Source organism: Poecilia mexicana, unplaced genomic scaffold, assembly GCF_051168715.1.
Source record: "Poecilia mexicana isolate PSO_F unplaced genomic scaffold, ASM5116871v1 scaffold_16, whole genome shotgun sequence".
Classification (NCBI taxonomy): Eukaryota; Metazoa; Chordata; class Actinopteri; order Cyprinodontiformes; family Poeciliidae; genus Poecilia; species Poecilia mexicana.
The window spans coordinates 23,961,554-23,989,041 of NW_028263385.1; the positions used below are offsets into that span (position 1 = coordinate 23,961,554).

The window sequence follows — 27,488 nt, forward strand, 5'->3', positions numbered from 1 at the left end:
TTTGCGGACAGGCAGGTCAATAAGGAGCCAAGCGCTGAATCTAAATGCACATCTGACTCTTTTTGTCTTTCTCCGGAGCCCCTTAATATTCAGCGTATTGAAATAATTGTGCCCCAGGAGCTCCCAGGGATAAGAAGCACCTAATTTGGGATTTTCTATTGCAGCTCACCTTGCCATATGTGACAGACTGTCAATTTTTCATCTATCAACACTTTGCACTGCTGAAAAAAAGTCGAAACATTAAAGACCGTCTGCAAAAATACCCCGAAGCAGAGAACCCTTTGCATAAAACCCCCCTATAAAATATGTTTCAAACTGGAGTTTCACTACAAAAAAAAAAAAAAAAAAGGTGAATTTTGAGGATTTTCAATGTTCCAGCCAGGCCACACCGAGGGAAAGAAAAATCCTTCTGTGACTCAGACAGTTAACAGGTCGAACAAGCAGCTCTGACCATATGACTGTCATTAACCTTGGGTTCACACTGCTTAAAGGAAGTGCCAGCCACTGTGCTGAACATATTGGCAATAAAACACAAGTTCAATCTGAAGTTGAGGGAAACGCGACAGCCTGTTCTTGCTCATCCACGCTGACTGCATGACGTCAATACAACCACCCTAGAGGCAGGAAGTAAGTTTTACTCTTAAAGCTAGTCATTGCTCAAGCCTATGCTTGTTTTAACCAACATTGAATAATCCAAACAATTTCTGAATGGGGACAGTCCACTCTGCTAATGAATGGAGGAGTTGTCAGGTGGAAGACAGATGGTTTCACACTCCTTCCCTGTGGTTTTATCTGTCAGACAGCGGGTTAGTTTAATTTCTGCTCGGGTCTGATCCCTGTAAATCACTGCATCCCTGTGGAGCCACATATCCAAATTCACAAACCTCTTTGACTGATGGACGGAAGCAACAGCGAGACAAGCTGAGGATGCAGTGGATCTCTGTCTCCACCTAGAGGAGTGTGCGCTCATTTCACCCTCTACATAGTTCTCCAAGGGATGAGGCGTCCAAAAGAGAGAAAGAAAACGAGTGAAAAATGGAAGGAAAATGGAGAAAAAAAATAAATTGAAAATTTAAATATTGTTGTTCAAAACATCCTCATACAACAAGAAAACAGAGCTGCGGTATATGGAGGATAAAAACCGTTATGCTTTTATTTCTTATTATGTCGGTTTTGGTCCTCCATACAAAACAACTACATGACGTTTGCCTAAAGTACTTGCAGAATATATATTGCTATATAATTAGTCACATGTGTAAAACAAAGCATCAAGGATAATTTATGTTACATTCTACTCTTTCATGTAGTGTTTCATTTGTGGGTGGAATATTTTAACCAAAACTTGAATTAAGTATTAAGGCATAATTTCAGGACTCAGCCTTAGTCGTCAGTTAGCTTTGTTCCAATCGGATTAATAATATGAGCGAGCAAAAACAGAAAATACAATTTACATAATACAATTTTAAATACGGTGAAAGTTTACTTCTGGAAGGGTACCAGATGCTCCCGCCCACCTCCTGCGAGCTCTGTGAGGAGAATTCAACGCACCCAGCAACACAGTCATGTGACTGGTCATGAGGAAGTAAACAGGGCAGCTGCAAAGGGGTAAGACATTTTAACCAGACTCTTAACGCTTACATATTTGTCACCACAATTCAAGTTTAAGTTCAACTAAAGCTCGTCTGACATAAAATAAATACACATTTTCATGTATTTATATTTCGCCTGCCGTATCGCCAGTGATTAAATGCATTACTGAAGCTAAAGGCTAACTGGCTAATAGTAACAGATGATGGAAAAGCATAAAACAAAGTAAACACGCTTCTTAAAATATCAATACTTCACGTGTATGAGTTTTTGTTAAAACACCTTCGGTCTACGTGAGTGTGTGCAAATGTTGAAAGCAGTTTTCTTAAAATAGCATCATAGTTATGCGTTGTGCATTGGTCCTTATAAATGAATACATAGCTATTTGTACTAATTTGCTTATTTTAAAAAGAGACAGAGTTGAACGTGCATGTTCATAAATTGGTTCAAGTCAACTTAAAATTGCCTGTAGTTTTTGTCAGACGTCAATCTAATTTTAGTTGAGCACATGTGAAAAGAAGAAACTCCTTGTATGAAACAAGTTACCAAAAAGGAACTACCATGGAAGCAACAATCACACCAAATAAATACTAAGTAAAAACATATTAATTGATAGAAAACTGGAATAAATGTCATATAAAATGTAAATTTGCAAAATACACTCCTAAACTTTGAAAAGAAAGAATGAGAGACGGATATAGACAGTGTAAACCATTCAGTTACTAGATGCTAAAAGATCAGAAGATGTGTGCTACCATGGAATAAAGTCATATACATCATAAAATTTCTATTTATGCATGATACATTTTTAAATAGCTGTAAAAATCAGACTCTACATCCACCGAGAGCTGCAAATCACAAAACAGGTGTAGTAATAGTAATTCTTTAAACATTTGTTAAGGTTATATGAATTTATTCAAAATGTTTTTCATTGACATCTTGCACTAGTAATCAGTCAGGACAACATAACCTGATCAAAAAGTCTAAAGCAATTTTTTAAAATGTTTTTTTCCTCCATGTAGAAATATCTGGAACATTTGGAACAAAAGGAAGACCGCTGCTCTCTCCAGCCACGATGGTGGACTTCCTAGCAGACAATAACCTGTGTGGCCAGGCGATTCTCCGAATAGTCTCCAGAGGAAACGCCATTATTGCAGAGCTCCTGCGTCTTTCTGACTTCATCCCAGCAGTGTTTAGGATGAAAGACAAAAGTGACCAGCAGAAATACGGGGACATTATCTGTGACTTCAGCTACTTCAAGGTACGAAACAAACCACTAAACTGAGGTGCATGAAGTCGCTTTAAGGTCTCGGCTTGATCTACGTTGTCAGTAAGAGAGAACGATTGCTTGGATTTGTGTGACATGTAATTCTTTCTTCAGGGTCCTGAGTATTACGAGGGGAAGCTGGAGGCCAAACCGGACCTGCAGGACCTAGACGAAGAGTTCAGAGAGAATAACATCGAGATTCTGTCGCGGTTCTATTTGGCTTTTGAGAGCGTCCACAAATACATTGTGGATCTAAACAGGTAATTCATTCATTTGTTTTCCAGATGTATTTGGAGAAATTAATAGAGGCATTACTTCACTTGTAGAGTTTCAAGTCTATGTGTAATATTTTGATTTAGGAAATGAACCGTAAACTGTATCTTCAGTCAATTACTTCACCTCGAAATAAGGATATTTTTTATTTTTGCCAACTTGTAGTCCATTTCACACCCGGGGGTTGCAGTTTTGGCGTCCATGTTGTACATCAGCTTACTTCTCTACATAGAAGATAATTTTTCATGAATTATAAAGATTACAAGTCTTCACAAAAAAGGAGAACTATCAGCGCACATCACCTTGAACACACCATTCCCACAGTGAACCACGGTGGCACCATCATCCACTCCACTCCTTTAAAGATTGTTTGGAGTGAAAATTTTGAATCCCATTTATTCTTTTCTTTCTACTTTATCATTAGACTTAATTCTGTTTTGGTCTATTACATTACAGAGAGATACTTTGATAGTTTATGTAAACACGTGTCCTTCTAATGCTGCATCTCTGCAGGTACTTGGATGACCTCCATGAGGGCGTTTACATCCAGCAGACTTTGGAAACTGTGCTCCTAAATGAGGACGGGAAACAGCTCCTTGTAAGAGACGGTGATGCTTCTCATTTGGCAATCCTTTACCGTTAGATGCAAGCTGACGTAGCGGATTGTGCTCTGTCTTAGTTCTCACATCAAAGTAGAGTGTTTTGATTTGGCTTAACCTTTACGTTTTTTTTTAATGCCCACCCACCCAGTGCGAGGCTCTCTACCTGTACGGAGTCATGTTGCTGGTTATCGACCAGAAAATTGAAGGAGATGTCCGGGAGAGGATGCTCGTCTCCTATTACAGATACAGGTGAGAGAGTGTGACTCACACAGCGCCCCCGCCAACAAACCTCCCTTCCCCCCTGCGGAGATACAACATTCTCCGAGTGAGTCACACTTACAGTGACACGGTGTAATCCTGCTCACAGCAGAAGCTGAGTCACTCACTTGGCTCATGCAAAGGTTATCCCCTTACAGTGGTTTCTCAGAAAAGAAACAAACAAAAACAAACGCATGCCATATTGAAGCTACACCGTTTTATGTAGAATATTTTGACAAAAACATCTAAGCGCATTAGTGCCACAATGTCTGGTTTGACTAAGACCGGGTTTGTTGGCGCTTCAGTGCCGCCCGCTCCTCTGCCGACTCCAACTTGGACGACATCTGCAAGCTCCTGCGCAGCACCGGCTACTCCGCCCAGCCTGGAGCCAAGCGGCCGGCCAACTACCCGGAGAGTTACTTCCAGAGGGTTCCCATCAGCAACACTTTCATTAGCATGGTTATCGGGAGGCTGCGCTCAGATGACATCTACAACCAAGTGAGTAAACGCGTCATAAAGCATGTATCGAGTGTATAAGTGAGAGTACGCTGTAGATCTGATGAGACTTTAACATAAGGTATTGATTGTAGCCACATGTTAGTAGGATTAATCAAATTTTTGAAGAATTTATGTTTGGATTTTTTTTTTTCACCAATGATCTCCTTTGGTTTCCATAATTCAGTTGTATTGGCGCTCCTGAGCCCATTTGACAAGAGTGTTTTATAGCTTTTATTTATTTGGAGTTTGAATTCAGGTCAAATCTGTGATGTAATATCAGAGCCAGGCTAAGATTAAAGTCGTAATTTTATGAAAAACGCCTACATGAAAAATAAAAAATTGAAATGAGGAATGTTGAGCATCTTGTGAAGTTACACTCTGGTATAGGCTTTACAGATGATACTTTAAAAAGTACTTAATCTTTTAGCACATCATCATCGAATTATCATCAGTAGCAGGACTTTGAAGCAATTGTGCAAATAATCGTCTATTTTGGAAAAACTGAGCTGGTCACCTCAGACCGTGATAACTAAACTATTTTTTCATGAGAACAACTTTTTTTTAGACTTTTTTTTCCTGGTAAAAAAAATTCTTTTTTTTTCTACTAATATTATAACTACATTCTTGTAGCTAAACAAAAATGCTCTTAGCCTGGCCATAATTATCCATTATACATGTTGAAAATATATTCCGTAATTTCTTTTTTTTTTTTTTTATAAAAGAAAGCAAGCAAAACAAACAAACAAAAAAGAAAATTGATTGACATTGTAAGTCAGGAATGGTATTAAAAACCTGAGATTTCACTTTAAGCGCCGTATCGCCCAGCTCTGTATTCTTGACCCGATCCATGACTGTATCCTCCTGTCCCTCAGGTGTCCGCCTACCCTCTACCGGAGCATCGCAGCACGGCGCTGGCCAACCAGGCCGCCATGCTTTACGTCTGCCTGTTCTTCAGCCCCTCCATACTGCACACCCAGCAGGCCAAGATGAGGGAGATAGTAGATAAGTACTTCCCTGACAACTGGGTGAGATCTCATTTTCTGATTTTAACACGAGGAGATTTTTTTATACATATGAACTCAACGTTTACAGTTTGATGTTGCGAATATTATGTTGTAGGTCATCAGTATCTACATGGGGATCACGGTGAACCTGGTGGAGGCCTGGGAACCATACAAAGCTGCCAAGACGGCGCTGAACTACACCCTGGACTCGGCGAACATCAAAGAGCAGGTGATAAAAACAGTGCTCTGTTTGGGAAAGTACGGAAAGCGGGCCGGGTGTCACTTTAAGGAACGGGAAATCAAAAGACGGAACGCAATCAAATCTATTACTTTAATAAAGATGCAAGATGCTTAATTGTCCTGGAAACATTGCCGTTCATCGTATAACAGCCACTGCTTCGGACAAATAAATAAATCTACTTCTTTCACTTCCATCACTGGTTGTAGGCCTCCCGCTATGCAGCCAGTATGGAGAGCCTGAGGCCGCAGGTGCAGCAGCTCTTAAAGGAAGGTTTCCTCAGAGAGGAGCTCATCTTGGACAACATTCCCAAACTACTGAACTGTCTGAGAGACTGCAACGTTGCCATCCGCTGGCTGATGCTGCACTCTGCAGAGTCGGGTGAGCATATTGAACAGGTGTTTCTGGAGAAAAGGAAGTAAAAGGGTTTTCTGTTGTTTTAAAGATATAAATCACTTGGGTTTCTTGTTTAATTTGAGTTATTTAGCAGATTTGAATGAGTAAAATCATCAGTCTGTATATATCCAAAAGCTGGCAGAGACTTGCTTTAAGAAGGTCACAGCTACTTTTGTAGCCAAAATTGAACTTCCAAGCTACCGATTCAGGGGAAATGCAAATGTATACCATTTCTTTTGACTTTAAAGCTATACACTATTTCTTTTTTTTTTTTTTTTTTGCTGGTCTACCACCTAAAATCTCAGTTTATCACTTTAACCTGACAAAATGTGAAAAAGTTCAAACGGTTGAAACACATCTTTGATTCACTGTATGGGAAAAGTTTATGTAAAACAAAACAAAACAAAACAAAACAAAAAAAAAACCAGGCATGTTTTGTCTTGCAGCATATGATTTGAACAACAAGCGGCTGCGACAGATCAAAGATCAAGTGCTCAACGACTCCAAGTACAACCCCAGGATCCTGTTTCAGCTCCTGCTCGACACCGCTCAGTTTGAGTTCACACTCAAAGAGGTGAGGGGAAACTCTGCAAAAAAAAGTTTTTTTTTTCTCCTTTTAAGTATAACATTAAAACATCCTTTATTTAATTAAGAACAAACGTTTGGAACTACATTTCTCAGTCGTTTGTGTCTGTCCCCGTTAGCTCCTAGCTTACGGCGGAGGCAGCATAAGGCGTAGCCAGTTTATCGCAAGCAGACGACGCAAATTTAACTGTTCTAATCACACATAAGGCCTGACTAATCCGTCTTGATCGGCGAACCATCTGCGCGGTCCCTCTTCCAGATGTTCAAGCAGATGCTGTCAGAGAAGCAGATCAAATGGGAGAGCTACAAGAAAGAGGGATCTGAGAGAATGACCGAACTGGCCGAAGTCTTCTCCGGGGTCAAGCCTCTCACCAGGGTGGAGAAGAACGGTGAGTTAGGACGTGGTTTCAGCTGCGTATGGATGGAGAGGCCACTGATTGTTAGCGTTGGATCAGGAAAGCTCCAACTTTTGAAGACAATAATGTTGCTGCTGCTGGATAGGTTTGGCGCTAAAAAAAAATAAAAAAAAATGCCAGAAGTAGCATGAGTTCAAATGGAGGCTAATTATTTAATCTGCATGTTGCGCAATCCTCTGCTAACCTTCACAGAGAATTTACAAGCGTGGTTCAGGGAAATCTCAAAGCAGATCGAGTCTTTGAACTACGAGGACTCCACAGCTGCCGGGAGGAAGACGGTGCAGCTGATCCAGGCTCTTGTTGAGGTGAGGAGGATATTTATATTTCACCGAGGCGTTACGTCTCCAGATTAGATCAATTCCGACATCATTGTGCTATCACTCGAAAGTAAGATTCATTTATTTTTTTTCGCATTAGCTTCTTTAGAGATGAGACAGATAACTTAAAACAGAAACTGCTTTCTTTACCATAAACGTTTTGTTGCAAAATTAATCGTAAAACAGAAGCAAATAATTAACAATCATAAGAATGAAAACAAAAATTCTTAACTAATCCCGTTGAGCTGTCAAAATGCTCTTTGGTCTTCACACTACATCCTGGGTTTGGAAAACACTGTATATTACCATAAATACAATCTTCACCTTGATCCATAATGGTGGCAGCAGATAGAGAAGTGGTCCAATGACGAAGGAAGAAAAAAGAAAGAAAAGGAAAAATGAACAGCGTCAAGATGGGAGAGGGTGTTTAAAACATATTCTCACAGAGTTAGTGTTGTTATTTTAGCCAAAGGCTGCTAAATACTGACCTGTAGCAGGTGAATTTCTATGTAGTAACTTACTTTGAAATTTTTACTCATTACTCATTGGTTGACATTAGTTTTCAACTATGAGCTTTTTTCTTTTTTTTCGACCATTCATTAAAGGGTGAAACATCCAGATGGTGTTCACATCTTCAATAGATATTAGAGGCTAATAAAATACACGTGAAAATACATTTTTACAACAGGGAAAATAACAAGAGGCCATAAAACTACCACAATTTTAGTATTTTGTCTCTCAGTCTTTCAAATAATAATTATTTTTTTATGAGTCCAGGTCCAGGAGTTTCACCAGCTGGAGTCCAACTTGCAGGTGTGTCAGTTTTTGGCCGACACCAGGAAGTTCCTGCACCAAATGATCCGCACCATCAACATCAAGGAGGAGGTTCTGATCACCATGCAGATAGTTGGAGATCTTTCCTATGCGTGGCAGATCATTGACAGGTACTTATTGATGACGCATTGTAAAACGTTTCAGAAATATTGCAGAGCGGCATAAATTGAAGCGAGATTCAGCACAGCATCAGTAAATCGACAAATAATTATGATGTGAAAAGTTGTCTTTTTAGCAACTGATTTTTATTTGTTTTTTTTTTTTTTGTATAGCACAGTTATTTTGTGTTTCCAGATTGTCTAAATTAAGCCAAGAACTTCAGCAACCATAATGGCTTAACTTTCCTTATCACAAACCGTCCTAAAAAGTCACCGAGCTCCAATTATTTAGATTTTTGTTCTTATTTGTGCTCTTACTTTTGTCTGCGTGTGGCAGTTTTCCTCATTCTCCTCCTGACTTTCGTTTTGTTCTGCAGCTTTACATCTATTATGCAGGAGAGCATCAGAGTCAACCCATCCATGGTGACAAAGCTGAGAGCCACGTTTCTGAAGGTGAGGACCGTTTTGTACGTCGGCCGCATGCAGGCGCTCAAACATCGGATGACGAGCAAGGATAAATTATTCACGCCGTTGTCGTGAGGTGTGCATGGTGGAAAATGATCATCTTGTGGGTTTTGTGTGTGTGTGACCAGCTGGCTTCTGCGTTGGATTTGCCGTTGCTGCGCATCAACCAGGCCAACAGCGCCGACCTGCTGAGTGTCTCCCAGTTCTACTCGGGAGAGTTGGTGGCTTACGTTAGAAAGGTACCTAGCGATGCAGTAACTTGCAGAAGTCTTCAGACCATCTGGACTTTCTCAAATTTGATTTATTTTGCATGTATTTGTTTGGGATTTGTTTTTATGCCACAAAAAGAAACGATGCACTGTTCTTAACACACTTTACAAATGAAGTTGTGAAAAGTGTTTTGTATTTTGTTTTCAGCTCCCATGAGTCAATGTAGAAACCTTTTATCTTCTGATTACTCCACCAGCTTTGTATTCATAGCGACCGAAATGTGTGGCATTTCTTCTTTTCAAAATAGTTCTCACTCAATCGGATTGGATGGAGAGCATCTGCTAACAACAATCTTCTTTTAAATTTTGTCAACGATTCTCAATTAGTTCATTTTCACATATCATTATGCTTTGATGAATCATTTCGTAGCTTTGTCTAGACTGAGACTAAGTTAAACTCACGTGGTCTGTGAGACAAAATCCAAATAAAACACCCAGAGATTTGAGGTTTGCAGAGTACTGAAATCTAGAAGCACTTTAAGGATTTGCCTCCTGTGCAGTTAGTGACTGAATTGTGATTGTTTCTTGAAACGTCTGCTTGACAGCTTGCCAAAACTGTAAACTTTTCCCTACAGCTTAATGCACTTTATAGCAAACAACATTAATGTTCTGGTTCTGCTCTGGTTGCTGTAGGTGCTTCAGATTATCCCAGAGAGCATGTTCACCTCTCTGGCCAAAATCATCAAACTTCAGATCCACGATATCACGGAGGTGCCCACGCGGCTGGATAAAGACAAGCTGAAGGACTTCTCCCAACTAGGAGCCCGATACGAAGTAAAGCCATCGCCGCGGTTCAGTCTCACTCCTCCTCCAGTGCTCACTGCATGCCAATGAAGTGGAAGAAAACTCCTTTTATCCGGCATTAAATTAAGAAGATAGATAAGAGGCCCTTATGACTCTCTGTTTTGATGTTGATTCATCTGCTGGATGGGAGTCGAGGGGAGAAGGGGGGGCGTCGTGATCGCTGGCGTTTCGGAACATTTTTTCAGTTCCCACTCGCGGCTTTTGATGTAAAGAACAAATTAAACGGGAGTTCTTTGTGTGGAGACGGACTGCGGCAGTAGAGTTACTTGAATTGCTTTTAATTAGAAAGCGAACGGCAGAGGTCGCGGCTTTCGTTTTTGAAATGGCTTCAAATGAAATGTGATTTCTGCGGGTAACATGAATGGGTCCCTGCAAACGAAAACAAGAGAGTAAATAATGCGACTTAGGTAAAGTGTCTCAGTGATGGTTATAATAGAACGACTCTGTCTCACACTGGCCTGATTTGAGTTAGATGTGTCAAACTAAAGGCCCGGGGACCAAATCTGGACCACCGCAGCTTTTTATGTGGCCCTTTAGACTCTAGAAGGCCACATAAAACCGACTTTCAAGATAGAAGTTGTGTCCTTAATTATTATTTTTATTAGTCAAATCAAAGCTGCTTTTATCTGTTTGCTACTGAATTATATTAAAGTGAAAATATGTTCAATACTCATTGAATGCCGAGACAGCTATTTGTTAATATTTCAACACTTTCTTAATGGGTTTCATCAATGCATTCTGGCACATTCAGACTATTGAGAGCATTCATGGTCTTGATACGGCCCAAAAAGAAAAATAACTCTTTTATCCTTGATTTAGCAGATTACTCCCGCCTCTCAAACCCTCAAACATCTCTCTTCTTAATGTCATTCCAGGTGGCAAAACTCACCCATGACATCTCTATCTTCACGGAAGGCATCTTGATGATGAAGACCACCTTAGTGGGAATCATCAAAGTAAATGTTTCCCAACTCAATTTCCACAAAGTACAGTTTGTATAATTGGCGTCATTGACGTGTGGCGTTACTTTAGGTGGATCCCAAGCAGCTTTTGGAAGATGGCATCAGGAAGGAGCTGGTGAAGAGAGTGGCGTATGCTTTGCACAAAGGCTTAACCTTCAGCCCCAAGGCTAAGGTGAGGCATCGGATCTGCTTTTCTCTGATAGCAACGCCGCTCGGAGCCTTTGGCAGTCTTCGGTTCAGATTACATCGATAGTCAGAAGTGAAGATCGTTCTCCGGGATGCTTGCCAGAAACAGATTACATGCGAAACATTCTTTCTTCTGGCTTATCTCTCAATGAAGACATGTTTTAGTCATTTTGCCGCCTTGCAAAGGTAAACGTGAAATGTTACTGAATACGAATACGTTCTCAGCCCAGCGAACTGATGCCGAAGTTGAAGGACATGGCGGCCACCATGGACGGCTTCTACAGGTCCTTCGAGTACATCCAGGACTATGTCAGCATTTATGGCCTTAAAATCTGGCAGGAGGAAGTTTCTCGCATCATCAACTACAACGTGGAGCAGGAATGCAACAGTTTCCTCAGGACTAAGGTCAGGCTTAATACACAATATGCTTCTTAAAGCTTCTATGACAACCCCATGAAAGATTTACTAACAAATGTTTATCTCTCTTCCAGTTAGAGTGGTTGTTATCTATTCATTTTGTTATTAATTGTCCCATTAATAGATTTGTTTATGCTGCCATGCAGATCCAGGACTGGCAGAGTGTCCATCAGTCCACACACATCCCCATTCCAAAATTCCCGTCTGTGGATGAGTCAGCCACCTTCATCGGCCGTCTCTGTAGAGAGATCCTACGAATCACCGATCCAAAGTAGGTCACATTCTGATTACAAAACTTCTACAGTCACTTTCTATATTCATTGGCTTCATGGTCGGAGATTTCTAAAAAGCCTGAAAATAAATTCACCTTTTGTTTAGAATAATCCCACATTGAACATTCAATGAAAATACAACCTTCAGTTTGAAGGTTTGATTGAGAGTTCATTGTTTTTACTAAAACCTCAGGTGGCGTAAATATTTTGTATCCCCGTTGTTCACAAAAGCAATTTGAATTACTTACGAGGATCTAGAAACTAGGTTATGTCCAGACTTCAGGATTCCCTTTAATGCTTTGTTCTCTACAGCTCACAAGTTTTCTATGGGTTTTAGGTCTGAAAACTGAAATAACAGAAGATTGATCATTTCTGTGTGGATTTGGACTTCTGGCAAATTTTTTTAAATATTTTGGTGTTTCAAAAGTAAACCTCACATCACTGCCATGTATTATAAGATGGCTCACAAAGCCTTTGGAAAAGAAATAGTCAAACTGCACCCTGTATTTCAACATATTTATCCTTCGCTCACGCAAATCCTCCTGGACAGTTTGGGGCCTAAAAGCTCAGGAGCTTATTTTATGTCAATAATTCCTTAATATTGATGAAAAATTCCAGTTCCACTGGCAGATCATTTCTCTTATCACTAGTACTTGTTCACAAATATTAAAGAATGATGTACTTACAGCAAACTCCAAAATCTTGTCGAAAAGTCACTTGTAAGTCCGTCTTGTCTTATTTCAAGTGTACTAAGATATTTGCACAAGAAACTAGACCAGAAACACTTAGTAAGATGTTTTTATAGGGTGACATGTTACATCGACCAGCTGAACACCTGGTACGACTTGAGGAGCCACCATGAAGTGACCAACAGCAGGTTGTTCTCTGAGATCCAGAGCACCCTGGGGACATTTGGTCTCAACGGACTCGACCGACTGCTCTGCTTCATGATCGTCAGGGAACTTCAGGTAATCAAACTCACATCCCAGATCCTTCTTACAAATTCACTGAAGCCCTCCGCTCACATAGGCTTACTAATATTCATTCTCCAACCTGATTGTGTGTTCAGAACTTCCTGACAATGCTCCAGAAAACCATCCTTAAGGACAAAGCGGCGATGGATGTTTTCAAAACTGTTCTAGCTGCTGTCAACCCAGTACAAGGCATTGTGGGTAGGTATTTACTCAGAAAAATTTACAGTCAGATTTTTTTCTTGTACATCTTCCTTATTATTATTATTATTATTTTTTGTTTCAACAGCTAATGCCAGCAAACTCTATGCAAGCGCTGTGGCCAAATCACAAAAGATCTGGGGTGCATATCTGGAATCCATCATGAAGGTAGCAACTTCCTGTTGACTGAGTGAATGGAAAATAAGAGGCACTGTCAATTTTCTGTCAGAAACGCAGAGCTTTTAAATGTCTGAATTGTTGTAGGTTGGCCAGATGCAGATTCTCCGGCAGCAGATTGCAAATGAGCTGAACTACTCCTGCAAGTTTGACTCCAAGCACCTGGCAGCTGCTCTGGAAAATCTCAACAAGTATGTGTGTTCTCACCACCAAGCAGAGAATATTTTAATCGTGTCTCAGCACTAAAATGGCTTTCCTGCTGCCAGAGCTTGAAAGAAAGGATTAATTTCAGAATATACATACAGTATTAATGCAGATAGGGCTGAAAGGATTAGTTGGATTATTTGCAATTAATGGATTATTTGAATAGTCGACTGGTTGACTCAAAAAAGGTCATTAAATCAGAGCTGTCATGAAGTCAAAACTATAAAAAGTATGTAAACATTTTAAGTTTGTAAATAGGTTTTAGGAGTTTTAGCTTCATCTGGTTCAGATTTTCTAAAGGAATCCTGTTATTGCATTTTAGGCAATAAAATATTTATTATCTTATTTAAATGGGTAGCTGACTTACTTATTATTATTAAAAATATTTGCATCTTGTAATGAATTTCTAAAAATGTCTAAAACAGGCTTGGGTCATGATAAAGAAATCTGTGGAATGTGCCATTTTTTAAATCTGGTCAATCAACATTTGTGTTGGATATAAATGTAACGTCAGAGAATGTTTCTCAATATGAATATGCTTGTATCTCACCAGGTCTCTGTTAGCAGACATCGAAGCCCACTACCAAGATCCAACCCTGCCCTATCCTAAAGAAGACAACACTCTTCTGTACGAGATCACTGCCTACCTGGAGGCCGCTGGCATTCATAACCCACTCAATAAGGTTTGCAAAAACAAAAGTTTCACTTACAATTCAGTGATTTTGCCATTTTCACGTGTCTCATTTTGCCTTATCGGTTTATATCTTCCACAGATATACATCACAACAAAGCGTCTTCCGTACTTCCCCATCATCAACTTCCTGTTTGTTGTTGCTCAGTTGCCTAAGCTTCAGTACAACAAGAACCAGGGTAGCTCCTTGTGCAGTTTTTCTTTTTACATCTTATTAGTGGCCTGTTTTGTTTTAGTCCATCACATAAAGTCTCAGTAAAGTACATTGTAGTCTGTGGTTGGAACATCACAGAAACAGTAAAAAAAAAAGTATGTTGACTTTCCTGCTTTTTGACTGACTTCCTGACTCGTTTTCTTGAAGGAATGAGCTGTAGGAAGGCTACAGACCCAGTTGACTGGCCACCACTAGTACTCGGGATGCTCACGCTGCTCAAGCAGTTCCACTCCAGATACACGCAGCAGTTCCTGGCTCTCATTGGCCAGTTCATCCGATCTATCATGGAGCAGTGCACAAGGTAACAAAACGGCAGAAAACGTTGACTCTTGGGGTAGTTTCTGGTTGTTTCTTAGAGCTTCATAGCTGCACATTTCGGTTTCTGTTTTATTCCACAACAGTCAGAAAATCCCAGACATGCCTTCGGATGTGGTGGGAGCGCTGATGTTCCTCGAAGACTATGTGAAGTACACGAAACTCTCACGCAAGGTAGGGCAACAATCAGTTTGTCTTACACATCCGAAAAGACGGCAAGGATCTGTAAATGTTAAAAAGACGTATAATTTTATGTCAGTGCATATGTGTTTCACAATGCTTGTCTGTAATGTATTAAGCAGTCAAATCTAAAACATTTTGACAGCTTATTTGTGTGATGGTAACATCTTTCTCCTCTTTCCTCTGTATTCTAAAGGTGGTTGAAGCTCACGTACCCAGTTTTATTTTTGATGAGTTCAGAACAGTACTGTGAAGATCTGGCTATCTCATTTCATCTTAAGGTTCCTCCACTTGCTGCCTGGGGTTTTTCTCCATTCCAAACATTTTGTGTTGTAGTAATGGAAAAAGTACAAGTGGTATACATATCAACAACAATTTTGTTGTTAGTTAAAATCTTTCAGTAAGATACTGTACTTTTCCTTTCCTGAAATATAGACCCTTTTAATATTTTTTTATATGTCATATCAGGAGAATTGAAGGTGTTTTAATAATGCCTTATGAATGTAAGCCTCCTCTAGTAGTTTACTTACATTTCATGTGTTAAACTAATACAATCTGCACTAATTTTGAGTTGTACAATAAAGCTAATGTGGATTGCCTTTATGTACTAATAATTTGTGCCATTGTTTACTGAAATTTGCCAATAAAAAGGATTCTTGATAATCTCCTCATTAGTTTTTTATGTGATTCTCTTATTTTGAAAATAATTTACCCGGAAATGAAGCGTTAGCCGCTTTTGAAGGGGTTTTTCATCCCTGTTTCGTCATTTGGTTTAAATGTGTGTTTTCTAAAAACTTTTTAAAAAATTAAACACAGTAAGACGCTGTTTCCAAACTTAATGAAATAACTTTGCGGTTAGCTGTGCTAGCCGTAGCAGGTTGCCGCGGACGTTAGCAGGCTAGGCTAACCTGAAGTCGCCTCTGTTGTCACCAAAGACAAACGTTGCAGTTGAAAATGTCTCTGAAAGCTGTGGACGGAATACTGTCCAGCTTGAAGTCATGTCAGACAGACCTCGGGACAGGAATGGACATTGTGACAGATGTTGCTATGGACCTAGCGGAAGCTCAAGGTAAATATCAGAGACTCTGTGATCATTTTTTTTGGTACAGTAACAGTTTTCTCCAGCGTGTTTTTGTTCTTGTACCGTTTTTAATTAACGTATTTATTGTCAGGGATAGAATGTTTTTTTTTAAAGACGTTTTTCAACTATAATAATGAAACTGATACATGTTCATACACTACTACTATTACAAAAATGAAAGTCATCTCCTCTGATCTTCTCCCCAAACCTTATTATTGTGTATTAGGAGGATCCAGATGTAACATTCAGCTTTTGATCTCATATCTGTATGTTTGCATTCTACAATCAATATTTTTTAGGAACGTTTAACCAAACAGTATATATATTCTGTGATTATTTCTTTTTTTTTTTTTCACAAGAATTATATGAATACCTTAATATTTCGACTAACAGCATCTTTATTATCTGGGTGATTATGGGACAAATAAAACTTAGTGTAATAACTTTGATATTAGCTTTGTGCACAGCTTTGGAGCTGTTAATAGTACTAAAATTCAATATGATCTCTTTAAACATTTGTATTTGGTTATCAAAATTATCTGAAATTCAAATCAGATAAAAAATGTTACAAATATTGAAATAGAAACTTTAACTAATTGTGTTTTCTAACTGCCAAATTGAAAATGAGCTACTAATTCATTTGTGTCTTATCAGAGATTTAAGACGCTTGATCTCTGTGCAGTTATTATCAGATAACATTTACTTACTTAAATAAAGCAGTTTAATAATTCCCTGTGTGTGTGTGTGTGTGTGTGTGTGTGTGTGTGTGTGTTTTGCTCAAGATGAAGAGATGAACCCTGGCATCAAAGAGATGGAGGCCATGATTCTGCAGTGTGCGAAGCTGGACAGGGAGATAAACTACTTTGTAGATATTGTACAGCAAGCCACAGCTGAGGTGAATCACAATGTGTCACAATCAAAATCCTCCAAATGGAAAACACTTCAGCGCTACTTTTAATTCACCAAGATCAAACATAAGAGGGATTATGGAGAGGAAGACTTTAATTAATGAAAAGTACAACGTAAATGTTTGATTCCCAAATACATCATTGGAGTTTCTGTTTTGGCATTTCTTTTTACTTGATGTTTTTCACGTCTAATAAATCATTTTGAAGCTTTAGGTCAATTATATTAAACTTCTTTTCTGGTTTAATAAGCTGACTAACGTGTTTCTTTCTGTAGGTCACTCCCCAGCAGCCAGAGGCCATGTTCAGCCTGTCTGCCAAAGTGAAGGAGCGGTTTGCAGAGAGAATCGCTCAACTCTCTAACTCTGACCTGAACAATCACCAGAAAGTGGCTGCATTCAAGGAGAACATCAAGAACGCTCTGCAACAAGGTTAGACTTTGTGCTTCTGTTGGTCAGGTATTGATTTATGTGCAAAGTATTTACACCCCTTGAACCTTTCCGCCACTGTGTCGTGTTAAAACCACAAAATTCTGCATGTTTTGGTCGGGATTTTATGTTTTATGATTTTATGTTTGGAATTGTGCCATACACAATTCCGAACCTACCAAAACATCTCTTTTTTAAACTGAGGGTTTTTTGGCCAACATGCAAAATGCTGTTTGTGCTGAAAAACTAACTGTACATCACCTTAAACACATGCGAGGGAGACGCCCAATGACTTGCAGCTGCAACTTTAACAAAAGATAGTACATACACGAGGGTAGTCTGACTCAGGTTGCTGAATATAGAGGGATATTTAGCTTTTATTTGTTTTTTTACCATATGGAAAATGGGACTGAAACTAACAATTATTTTAGCAATCCATTATTATTCTTCTATCTTTTCTTTTTTAGAGAATTTGACCCACATGAAGCTAAAACTATCACATTAGAGGACTTCTGGGTGGAACATATTTACAATGTTTGGTTTTTTTTTATCTTAAATACAAAAAGCATTTATTTTTTTGTACCGTTTTGGTTTAATTACCTCTCTGAGTTAGTATGTATTTCAGCAAATGGGTTTTTATGAGTGTGTGTAATCCAGTCAGCGATTATAATCGATTACTAAACCAGTTGACGATTATTTCAATAACCGATTCATCACGATTCATTTGATCAATCGTTTCAACCCTAATAGAAAATGTAACTGCAATCCCATGTTTGTCATAAATGTTTCATGGAAAATTTGCAGACTTTGTGCATGGGTATTTATTTTGGAGCAAAATCCATCACCGCTGAAGTGCTTCATCCGTAAGGCTAATCCTGTCCAAGCACGGCTCTTTTGCATACTGGGTGTCTTCCAGTCGTCCTGTTGATGTTCCAGTTCACCATCATCGACTCGCTGTGATTGGACACAAGCTGCGTGCATGTTGTGTTTTCTCCAGCCGATCAAGACCCCGCAGAGGGCATAGAGGAACTCGACGAGGACATCGCCGTCACCCAGAGCCAGGTCAACTTCACCTGCCCGCTCACACAGGTAAATCATTCCTGGATGCTTTAACACTTTCTTTTCTGAACTTCCCATTAGAAATCACTCACACTTTCCAGTTTCAGCAACTGAATGTGTTTTTTTTTTTTTTCTCTTTTTTTCTTTTTTTGTTCTAAGTTTTGTTATTCAAAGTAACCTGCTGCGTCTTATCTGCATTCAAGGTGGAGATGGTGAACCCGATGAAGAATAAGAAGTGCAACCACCACTACGATGAGGAAGCCATACTGAGTCTGATCAAAACGAAGTACAGCCAGAAAAAGAAGTGCCGGTAAGACACTCTCCCTGCGAGGACGCTTAGAGAGTCGAGTCAGGTTCAGCGCTGGTAAACAACTCGGCAGGTTGGCATGGGACCAGCAGCAGGCTTCCTTTAATTGGTTAAAAAAAAAACACGGATTCCTCATTGTAGCGCTTTGATGTTGGAGTCGAGCTAAATGTGGAGCTCTGATAAAATCCCAAAGAAACTCTTCCATTCTCCATTCTCAAGTTTTTGATACGTTCTCAATAAATACTAACTAAATCTAGCTGCTACAGGATCCATCCATCCATCCATTTTCTTTACACCCTTGTCCCTCAGTGGGGTCGGGAGGGTTGCTGGTGCCTATCTCCAGCTATCGTTCCGGGCGAGAGGCGGGGTACACACTGGACAGGTCGCCAGTCTGTCACAGTGCTGCAGGATCATCTCAGTAAATAAGAGTAATATTGAAAAGAGCAAATATCTGAGTGACTCAATCAGAAGGTGATGAAAGATTGATGAAAGTAGTTACTGTAAGCCCGAAACCTAGAGTATTACAAAGCTTGAATGTCGTAAATGAACAATGAAATTATTTTTAATGCAGAAATGTTGGCATACTGAACCTGGTTGGGCCTCTTTTTGCATGAATTCCTGCATCAGTGTAGAGTGACAGGGAGGAGGCTTTTAAAAAGTCCAACTTTCTTTATGTTCTCCCTTTCTTCGCTGAAACTCTTCAGTGGGCTTTTCTTCACAATCCCCTCCAGGCTGCAGTTATCACACTTCTGGTTGAGCAAATTTTTCTACCACACTTTTTCCTTCCACTCAATTTTCTTTCAGCATCCTTAGATGTAACACACTCTGAGTTTTATTAGCAAAGATGAACCAAAATGAATGTTCAAAATAAACTTCTTTGCGACACGAGTCTATGTAATCTCTGACTTTAATTTCTTGAATAAAGTTACTGAAATATCCAAACTTTTTAATGATCTATTTTATAAAGATGCACCTGTATACGAGGTTGGTTTGCACTCAGTTATCTGACAGAACATGTTGGAACACAATTTTCAAGTCGGCATACAGAGAGCACCTTGTGAGTTAAAAGTTGCTTTCCGTTTGAACATCTAAACATGTGGTGTGTGTCCTCCAGCTGTCCTGTGGTTGGCTGTGGAAATGGAGACATCAAAGAGTCCGACCTCATTCCTGACCAGATGCTGAGAAGGAAAATCCAGAACCAAAAGCGTCAAAGCAACAAGACATGACGCTCTGCTTTGTATTTCTGTAACCTGTAGCTTTGAGAGCAGGAATTGTTTGTAATGTTTTGAAAATATGTTTTGGGCTTTTTTTCCTCTAGCAGACGGTTGATGTTCTGACATTTCATTGCTTGTATATGAACGTTTCATATATTTTCTAAATAAATGATAATAGCTCAAATGACTTTTTTCTTCTTTTTTTTTTTCCACCTGACGCAGTATATTAACTTAACCATCAGAGGGCGCTGTTTCTCCAACATCAGTGTAGAAAACAAACTCCAGCATGGATTCTGAACTCTTAGCCTCAGGTTTGGACCTTATCATACCTCTGACTTTTTAAGAGAATCACAACTAAATAATAATAAAAAAAATACAGCTTCTTAAAGGAAAGCGCTTTATTCTCTCAGCAGGAACAAAAGGAAATCCTGAATCAGGAATGTGAGCAAGCCATAAACAAACTGTTCTGTCACCTCCTGTGGGAAATGCTCTTAGGTGATTACATTTCTCGTTACATGCTGAGAAGGACCATTGTTCCACAGAGAAACAAACAAAGGCTGCGTTGAGATTTAACTAGGTGAAGCTAATACTCTTAATACCCTTGCATCAGGCATTCTTAAAGATCTCTAATAGCTCTGTCCATACAAGGCCCGAATCGCACGGCAGTAAGAGCACTTCACCAGAGGAGAAATCACCCAGCAATGAAAGCTCTGGCTGATGTTGACTTTTTCATCTCGTTCTCGTTTAGTGGTAATTTAGAAGTCATTTACTGTGGAAAATGGTGAACTCGTATCGGCGTAACATTCACCGTTCATTAACAGCACTGTGTTTGTACCGAGTTTTTAATTCAGGCATCTAAAATGGAGGCATTAAAATGTCTTAAATTCATTTAAAATAATGTAAGTTTCCCTTGAATACGTTAATCACAGATATGGTATTTTGTCGTGGCAGGATTATTTAATCTTTTATTATTATTATTATTTGCAGGACTTTTCCACCAGGCAAACGATTGAGTCGCCCGCAGACATCTTCATTGCATTCTGTGAATTTAAGTGGTTGAAGCTACTGCTAACTAGCTGCTAATAAACTGTTGCGAGCTACCTAGCTTTTTGCAACTATTATAGCATGGGTAAGTGCAAATTTATTGACAGTTGGCTTGATGACATTTTTGGCACTGGCTCACCGATAGGAGTCAAGGTGCATTATGTGCAAAAAAATTTTTAAAAAACTTTTAAGCTAGGAACTTTAGGGATTAAGGTTAAAGAAAGCCTTATGCAACGTGAAAATTACAAAGCTGCTAACAAGAACCACAAACAAATCCCAGAAATTTCACAATTACTCCGTTTTGACTTTAATACAGCAGGATCTCCAAACCATTCCTTGTATTTGTGCTTTTTTCAGTCTTAAATTTAATTAAAAAGTCTTAAATTTGACTTGCTGAATGTAGATATCCTTTGTAAGCTATTTAGAAGGATAATACTAATAATAAAAAAAACATCAATACATGGCACAGGCAGCTCTTTATGGCTGTGTTTTACCTGGATTTTACACTTATCTCCTCCAAAAAAAAAAAAGAAAAAGAAAAAAAAACGCTCAGGACTGAAAATGGCTTTAACTGTAAGTCTGGGTATTTGGCTTGGTCCATGGAGAGTGAACCTTTGGCTCTCTCAAAGTGAACATATTTTCACTAAGTCTTGGCACAAGAGGATTGGCAGGAGCAGGGATTGAGTTGGATGGACTGGGAAGAGACTGAGGCTCAGATAAGCTTCGAACAAACACAAAGTTCTGATGTGATCCAGGCGCACCCTCTGGGTCATTTCAAAAGAGTTTCAGCCCAACATTAAAAATGTAACGTGGATTCTTGTGCATTTTGACATGAAGAGTGACAATGCACATGAATTACACTCCTGGTAAAGATCAATGAAAAGCCTTGAGATGAAGTCAGTTTATTGCAGTTGTTCGATTTACACAAATCCAACATTTCATTCAAGAACATTATTGGTAGGTTTAACAACTCTTTTGTAATAAATGTAGTTTTATGTCTACTTTTTAAAAGAAAATTGATAAATGTTTCTAGGAACTTTTAAAATATAAACCATAACTTTCTTTTCTGCCTTGCAGGGTGTAATCTGATGTTATCTTAATGCCACCCAGTTGCTAGTGACGAAAAGACAAAAAGTACACGCAAGGTGAATTTATTTTCATGCTCTTCATCAAGAGCGCCAATAAATGTGTAGCACTCTCCCGGGCTTCCCGTCTAAAGTGAATAAAGCCGGTTTTACACTAGACTGATACTTGAAGTGCTCCATGGGCTTTACTGGAACCGATGTGAAGAGAGGGCACAGAAAAGAAACAATTACAACGACCCTGTTTCTAAAGGTTTATTGGTTCATACCAGAAATGCATGAGTCCAATTATTCGTTGTAAATATTTTATCTCTGAAAAATTGTCAAAACAAACCTGCATGGAGCGTGCAAATTCTCTCTATGCATCGACGGGTTGTCTCCGGTTTCCTCCCACCGTCCAAAGACTTTCATGTTAACTGGTTTCCCCAAATTGTTTTTAAGTATCATGGTGTGGATGCATGGCTTCTCAGCATTATACTGTGATAAAATAGTTATTTTGTGCAGATCCTTTCAGTCATTGATCACCGGAGATGGGCAGCAGCAACCCTGTAAAGATAAGTGGTATATGGATGGATGGAAATCTCACGTGCGTTGATGGGGCGGTTTTTAAGCAGAATGTGGCTTAGCTGTGTTTTCTGAAATAAGCTGAAAACCGTACGGGCCGTGTGCCGTTACATGTACATTGCCATTAAATTAGAAAGCCATCGAAAAGTTGCTTTATTTCAGGAATTCATTTCATAAAATAAAACTTATAAAGACCCATCACACACCGCAATAACGCAAGTGATCACTTATGTTAGCTTTAATAGCTTTGGCTTGCAGCCAGTAAAAATCCAGCAGTATGACAGTAATAAAAATTATCTTTAATACAGAGATGTTATGTTATGACCATGTTACGGCCTTCACCATTATGGGGAAGACTGCTGAGCTGGCGCTCTGCAGCTGGCAGTCGTTGACGGCCTCCATAAGGAGGGTGTGACACAAAAGGTCAATTTGCAGAAAGGCTGAGTGTTCAATGAGGCCACTGAGCGAGCACGTCAATAGAAAGTTGAGCAGAAGGAAAAAGTGTGACACAAAGATTGTGAAGCGAAGTCCCTTTAGAGATTCTGGGGAGATTCGTAAGTCTCAATGCTTCAAGGTCCGCCACAAACTTATAGCAATGTGTTTGTGCTTAACTTTTAAGTTTCACTTTTAAATTAATTAACTGAAATAAATTGACTTTCAGATTAGTATAGTGAGAGGACCTGTATGGAGGTGATAACATATATTTTTTTAGCTGATGAACTCTTTTTCCACCCTGTGTGAATTAACCTTTTGCTTGTTACCTAATTTAAATAAAATAAAGTGCTTTTCATAATTTGGAGGCACCTTCTCCTGAGGACTGTCCAATCATTTTCGCTTCTTTTGCTCTGTTTAACAAGCTGAACATGTGATCTAATGAGCTAAAGTGTTACCTAAACGATGCAGTTACACATGATGAATGAAACTAATAGAAAAATGATGAATTAAAAGGAACTGGAAACTGCCAGAGTACGTTCCTAAAAGGCAGATTTTTCTTTCTTCTTCCAAGAGTTGAAGTGTTTTCTGGCTTACTGTCGCTTTAAATGACACCTCCTCCCAGCAGTCGGCGGATCCTGAGCGAGTTTCATTGCAACAAACACTGGGCTTCATACAACAGGCAGCCTGTGTCTGTGCAGCAGCCTGAACCACACGGCGCAACAAGCCGCCGCACAGGAAGGACAAAAGCTGCCGCTCATGGTTCCTCATGTAAGCGCGGAAGAGACTCGGAGCTGCTGAACTATAGGTGAGTTTGCCGCAGGTGACAGAAAATGAGTTAATCTAACAGCTTGGCGTTACACCAGCAATGTAGGTCACAAGCAGCGTTTTAATGTGCTTTAAATGCAGTCAAAAATGTCCCGTAACCTCCTTCTGCCGGAGAGTTCAGGAGGAAATGTGAGCCAACAGGTGATTCAGGTCACACCTGTTGGGAACGAGCTGGAGTTAAACTTTGCCTTTAATGTCCTCACTTCCGTTTCCTCGCAGATCTCAACAGTTGGTGATCGTTTGTGGGGGAGCACAGCCTTACAGCTGGACATGGATCGCCGGTGCCCCTCGTCTCCGTTTTGGATTTAATTCCGACTCTGCCTCCTCCTCCTTCCGTCTCCTGCTGAGGTGTGAGCGCAGAGAACAGGTGGATCCTGTCTGCGTGCCTGTGTGTGTGTTTGCACGCGCGCGTGCCGTTTTAGTCTCGTCTTTATGGGGAATCAGGTGGAGAAACTAACGCACATCAATTACGCGGAGGTACCAACGTCGGACCCGAACGGCTTCGATCCGGATGGCGACGGAACGCGGATCGGCGTCTCCTACATTTTCTCCAACGACGACGACGACCAGGAACAGGACGACAACCTGGACCACTTCCCGCCGGACAGTCGGCCGGTGAGCCACGAAGAGAAGCCCTTCGACCCGGACGACGAGCTGGAGTGTGTCGTCTACTACCGAGACGAGTGCGTCTACGAGCGGAGCTCCGGAGCCGCGTCCGTCTCCCCGGAGAGCCTCCTGGCCAAATGCAGACCTGGCGACCTGCTGGAGTTCGTGGCCACCGGCCAGTACCCGCACTGGGCCGTTTACGTCGGCGACTTCCAGGTGGTGCACTTGCACCGCGCTGAGGTCAAGAACAACTTTCTGACCGACGTGAGCCAGGGGAAGAAGGGCAGGATAGTGAACGGCCTGTACCGGCACCGTGCGCTCCCGCCGGAGGTGATCGTGCGCAACGCCATGGATCACGTCGGAACCAGAGACAGGGACCTGTGCTGGAGGAACTCCGAGTGTTTCGCGGCCTGGTGCCGCTTCGGGAGGCGGGAGTTCAAAATCGGGGGGGAGATACGGATCGGGAAGCAGCCGTACAAGTTAAAACTGCTCTTCTCCGAGAAGAAGAGCCACGTGTTGGAGTTTCAGTGCCTGGAGGACGTGATCATGGAGAAGCGGCGGAACGACCAGATCGGCAAAGATGCCGTGATGCAGGAGCTGGCCAACCATCTGAATGCCACGCACGACCTCAAAGAGGAGTGCTTCGTAAACTGATGGGTTTGCCTTGGACTTGACGAAGGAGATGTTGGACGGGAGGACATGTACTGGTGTCGAGGGAGAGCTCTGTTACCTCTTGATGAGCCAGTCTAGAGCGGCTGTATCACTCTGCCACAGGATGTGCAGAAGAAAAGGAGGGAGGAGGTGGAAAGTTTATCTTCACAAACTTTGATATCTGGAGCAGCACTTGCTCCATTCTCAAGTGCTTTAGCAAGGAAGCTCTCAAGGCTTGAGAAGAATATTCAATACCCTAATTTGCACTGGCAAGTTAAAATAACACAACGGCCCCCACACACTCACCCCCAAAATAACCTAAGTTCCTCTCTCCTCTCTTTAAATTACCTCAACCTCAAGATCCACTGAGTTACTGTGATGAATTTGCATGAGATCTACTTGCAGCCTTATCTGTTAGGAGAGAAAGTAAGATTTAAACGACCCTTGAATCTTAGCACACTTGTGAGGGACCCCCTCCCACGTTACCCGAGACCGAGTTCTCCAAGTGGTGTGCTGCCCGTCGTGAAACTCAGGTGCTGGATACTGATGCAGAGTGAGAGACTACCTGTAGCTTTTATCACCGTTTTCTCTCAGTGTTAAGGATTCCCATGCGTTGCTTTATAGCCAATCATCTCACAGCTTTACCTGTGGACTTTCCTGTTCATAGCCATATTTGTGCACCTTTAATGATTCGCCACTTTTAACAGTTTATTTTTCTTGACAAAACTAAAACGAAAATCATGTTTGTATGAAGGCTTATGGAATAAATTTATATTTGAAGATTAACGTTTTTTTCCTTGCATGGTTTCTTTTTGTCCCCCCCTCTAGAAAGGTGACATGTGAAAGCAAAGCCAGCCCAAGGTAGAAGCAAACCAAGCGGCTGTCTTGGACCGCTGAAGTGTTAGTTTTCATACAAGTCAATTTCACAGACGTAATCTCATTGTGCATAATGAGACATATATGGTAATTGTGGGAAAAAATAGTTGTGATCAAAACACGCAAGTGTATGTTTTATTTGAACTTTATACGCATTTTGTCATCGTGTGTCGGTGCAGTGGCTTAAAAAAAAGTATTCGAGAAAGAAAAAAATATTTTCCAAAATATTGGAATAAATATCTGAAAAGTGTGGTGTACATTTATATTCAGCAGCCCCCTTTTTATTTATAACAAGTCACCTAGTTAGTTAATAAAGTCAGCAGAGTTTTAATCAGAGAATCGTGTGGCAGCACATAAAAATGCATGCAACATTTCATTTGTAAAAAATAGTTTAAAACAACTTAACTCTCTTCCAATTCACAATTATGCAAAACTTTGTGTCAAAATGCGTTCTTGCTGGTGGTTGTGAAACAGTTCCAGACTTTCAGAAGGTGTATGGATGGTTACATTCTAGTTGTGAATCACAATAATATCTCTACCAGATGATATTAAGTGAAAACATGTTGAAATGTGGCGCCTGAATGTGACTCAAAGCTGCCTGAACTGTCCACAAGTAAAATGGCAAACTATACTAGCATTAGAGAGGCTAAAATTAAAGCTCCGTTGCCAGTTTTTATGTAAATGTTTGCTTTTCTCAGGCAGCTCCCTCAAACCCCTTCAGCATCAGCTTCTTTTGTATTCCAGCCATATGATGGCATCTTGCTTTGTTTACATCCCTGCTCCCGGATAAGTCCTTATTTAAAAAATTTGCCCGCAGGCTAAAATATTCTCCAGCCTTACTTGTCATTCAGGTCATTACTCTGAGTTACAGAGTGTTTTTATATTTAATGAAAGGGGGAAAAAAGTACTTTTTGTTTCTCTACACAGAAAAAATTTGTTTCAACTCGAACTGCTGATGAACACTTTTCTAAAGTTCTGTATCTTACAAGAGATATCGTTGAGGGTAATTATCGCTTATGTTGTTTCCGAAAGGTTGGGACAAAAGTGCCATCCACAAGCATTGAACGTTTTCACATTTTGTGACTTTGCAACTACAAACGTCCAACTGTTTACGTCCCTGAAGTAATGCTGAACTGTGAAGTGGGAGGTAAATGATAAGTGGTGCTCCGTCTTTTAGCTTATAAAGCTGGAGAATATGCTACGCATTAGCGACCAGTCAACAAGAAACAGATTTGCAGTCACTGCAATTGCAAACCTACCCCAGCGACTTGCCACACTTTTCAGTTTTATTTGTAAAATAAAGATGTCATACATCACTTTTTTGTCCCCCTCCTTCTCCTCCCCTGTGCTTCAGAGGAAGCTCATGATCGCAGCTCTCACAGGCAGTCAGTAACTTCTGCCTGTGTGCTTTCCTCAGGTAATATATGGAAATAATGCTGTAGTCATTTTGTGGCAGGTAAGGTCCCACCGGACCGAGAGCAGGAATATAATCAACACTGCTTCCAAACAGGAACGCTGCCGGACACATTAGCATCTCCTCAAATCTCTGTGGTCTGCTGCGCTGATGAAACGTGAATTGTATGTGATGCATATTTATGATAACCAGACTCTCTTTTTTTTATTTTGCTTCCTCTCTCTCTCTCTCTCACTCTCTCTCTCTCTCATAGCACCAAACAGAATTGGAGTGACACCGGCTGAAGCAGAGTATTA

At 40.3% G+C, this 27,488-nt stretch overlaps 3 protein-coding genes across 3 annotated transcripts; all 3 read left to right on the forward strand.

Moving 5' to 3' along the window:
* Window positions 1-1,513: 1,513 nt before the first annotated feature.
* washc5 (WASH complex subunit 5) lies at window positions 1,514-15,368 on the forward strand. The gene is made up of 29 exons (XM_014996398.2): window positions 1,514-1,605; window positions 2,610-2,848; window positions 2,969-3,114; window positions 3,641-3,725; window positions 3,878-3,978; window positions 4,293-4,485; window positions 5,358-5,510; window positions 5,605-5,718; window positions 5,937-6,108; window positions 6,570-6,697; window positions 6,968-7,097; window positions 7,317-7,429; window positions 8,219-8,385; window positions 8,751-8,826; window positions 8,967-9,077; window positions 9,741-9,881; window positions 10,787-10,867; window positions 10,944-11,045; window positions 11,285-11,464; window positions 11,623-11,747; window positions 12,554-12,716; window positions 12,818-12,920; window positions 13,009-13,088; window positions 13,185-13,288; window positions 13,855-13,984; window positions 14,075-14,171; window positions 14,354-14,507; window positions 14,608-14,695; window positions 14,898-15,368. The coding sequence occupies exons 2-29, from the start codon at window positions 2,663-2,665 to the stop codon at window positions 14,952-14,954; spliced, it is 3,480 nt and encodes a 1,159-aa protein (XP_014851884.1). The 5' UTR covers window positions 1,514-1,605; window positions 2,610-2,662; the 3' UTR covers window positions 14,955-15,368.
* Window positions 15,369-15,428: 60 nt separating this feature from the next.
* Window positions 15,429-19,879, forward strand: nsmce2 (NSE2 SUMO ligase component of SMC5/6 complex). Its single transcript, XM_014996401.2, has 6 exons — window positions 15,429-15,770; window positions 16,565-16,677; window positions 16,965-17,118; window positions 18,113-18,204; window positions 18,378-18,484; window positions 19,596-19,879. The coding sequence occupies exons 1-6, from the start codon at window positions 15,656-15,658 to the stop codon at window positions 19,705-19,707; spliced, it is 693 nt and encodes a 230-aa protein (XP_014851887.2). The 5' UTR covers window positions 15,429-15,655; the 3' UTR covers window positions 19,708-19,879.
* A 3,584-nt stretch (window positions 19,880-23,463) lies between these two features.
* On the forward strand, window positions 23,464-25,688 carry lratd2b (LRAT domain containing 2b). The gene is made up of 2 exons (XM_014996402.2): window positions 23,464-23,625; window positions 23,865-25,688. Exon 2 carries the CDS (start codon window positions 24,078-24,080, stop codon window positions 24,903-24,905), a length of 828 nt encoding a protein of 275 aa, XP_014851888.1. The 5' UTR covers window positions 23,464-23,625; window positions 23,865-24,077; the 3' UTR covers window positions 24,906-25,688.
* The last annotated feature ends 1,800 nt before the right edge of the window (window positions 25,689-27,488 follow it).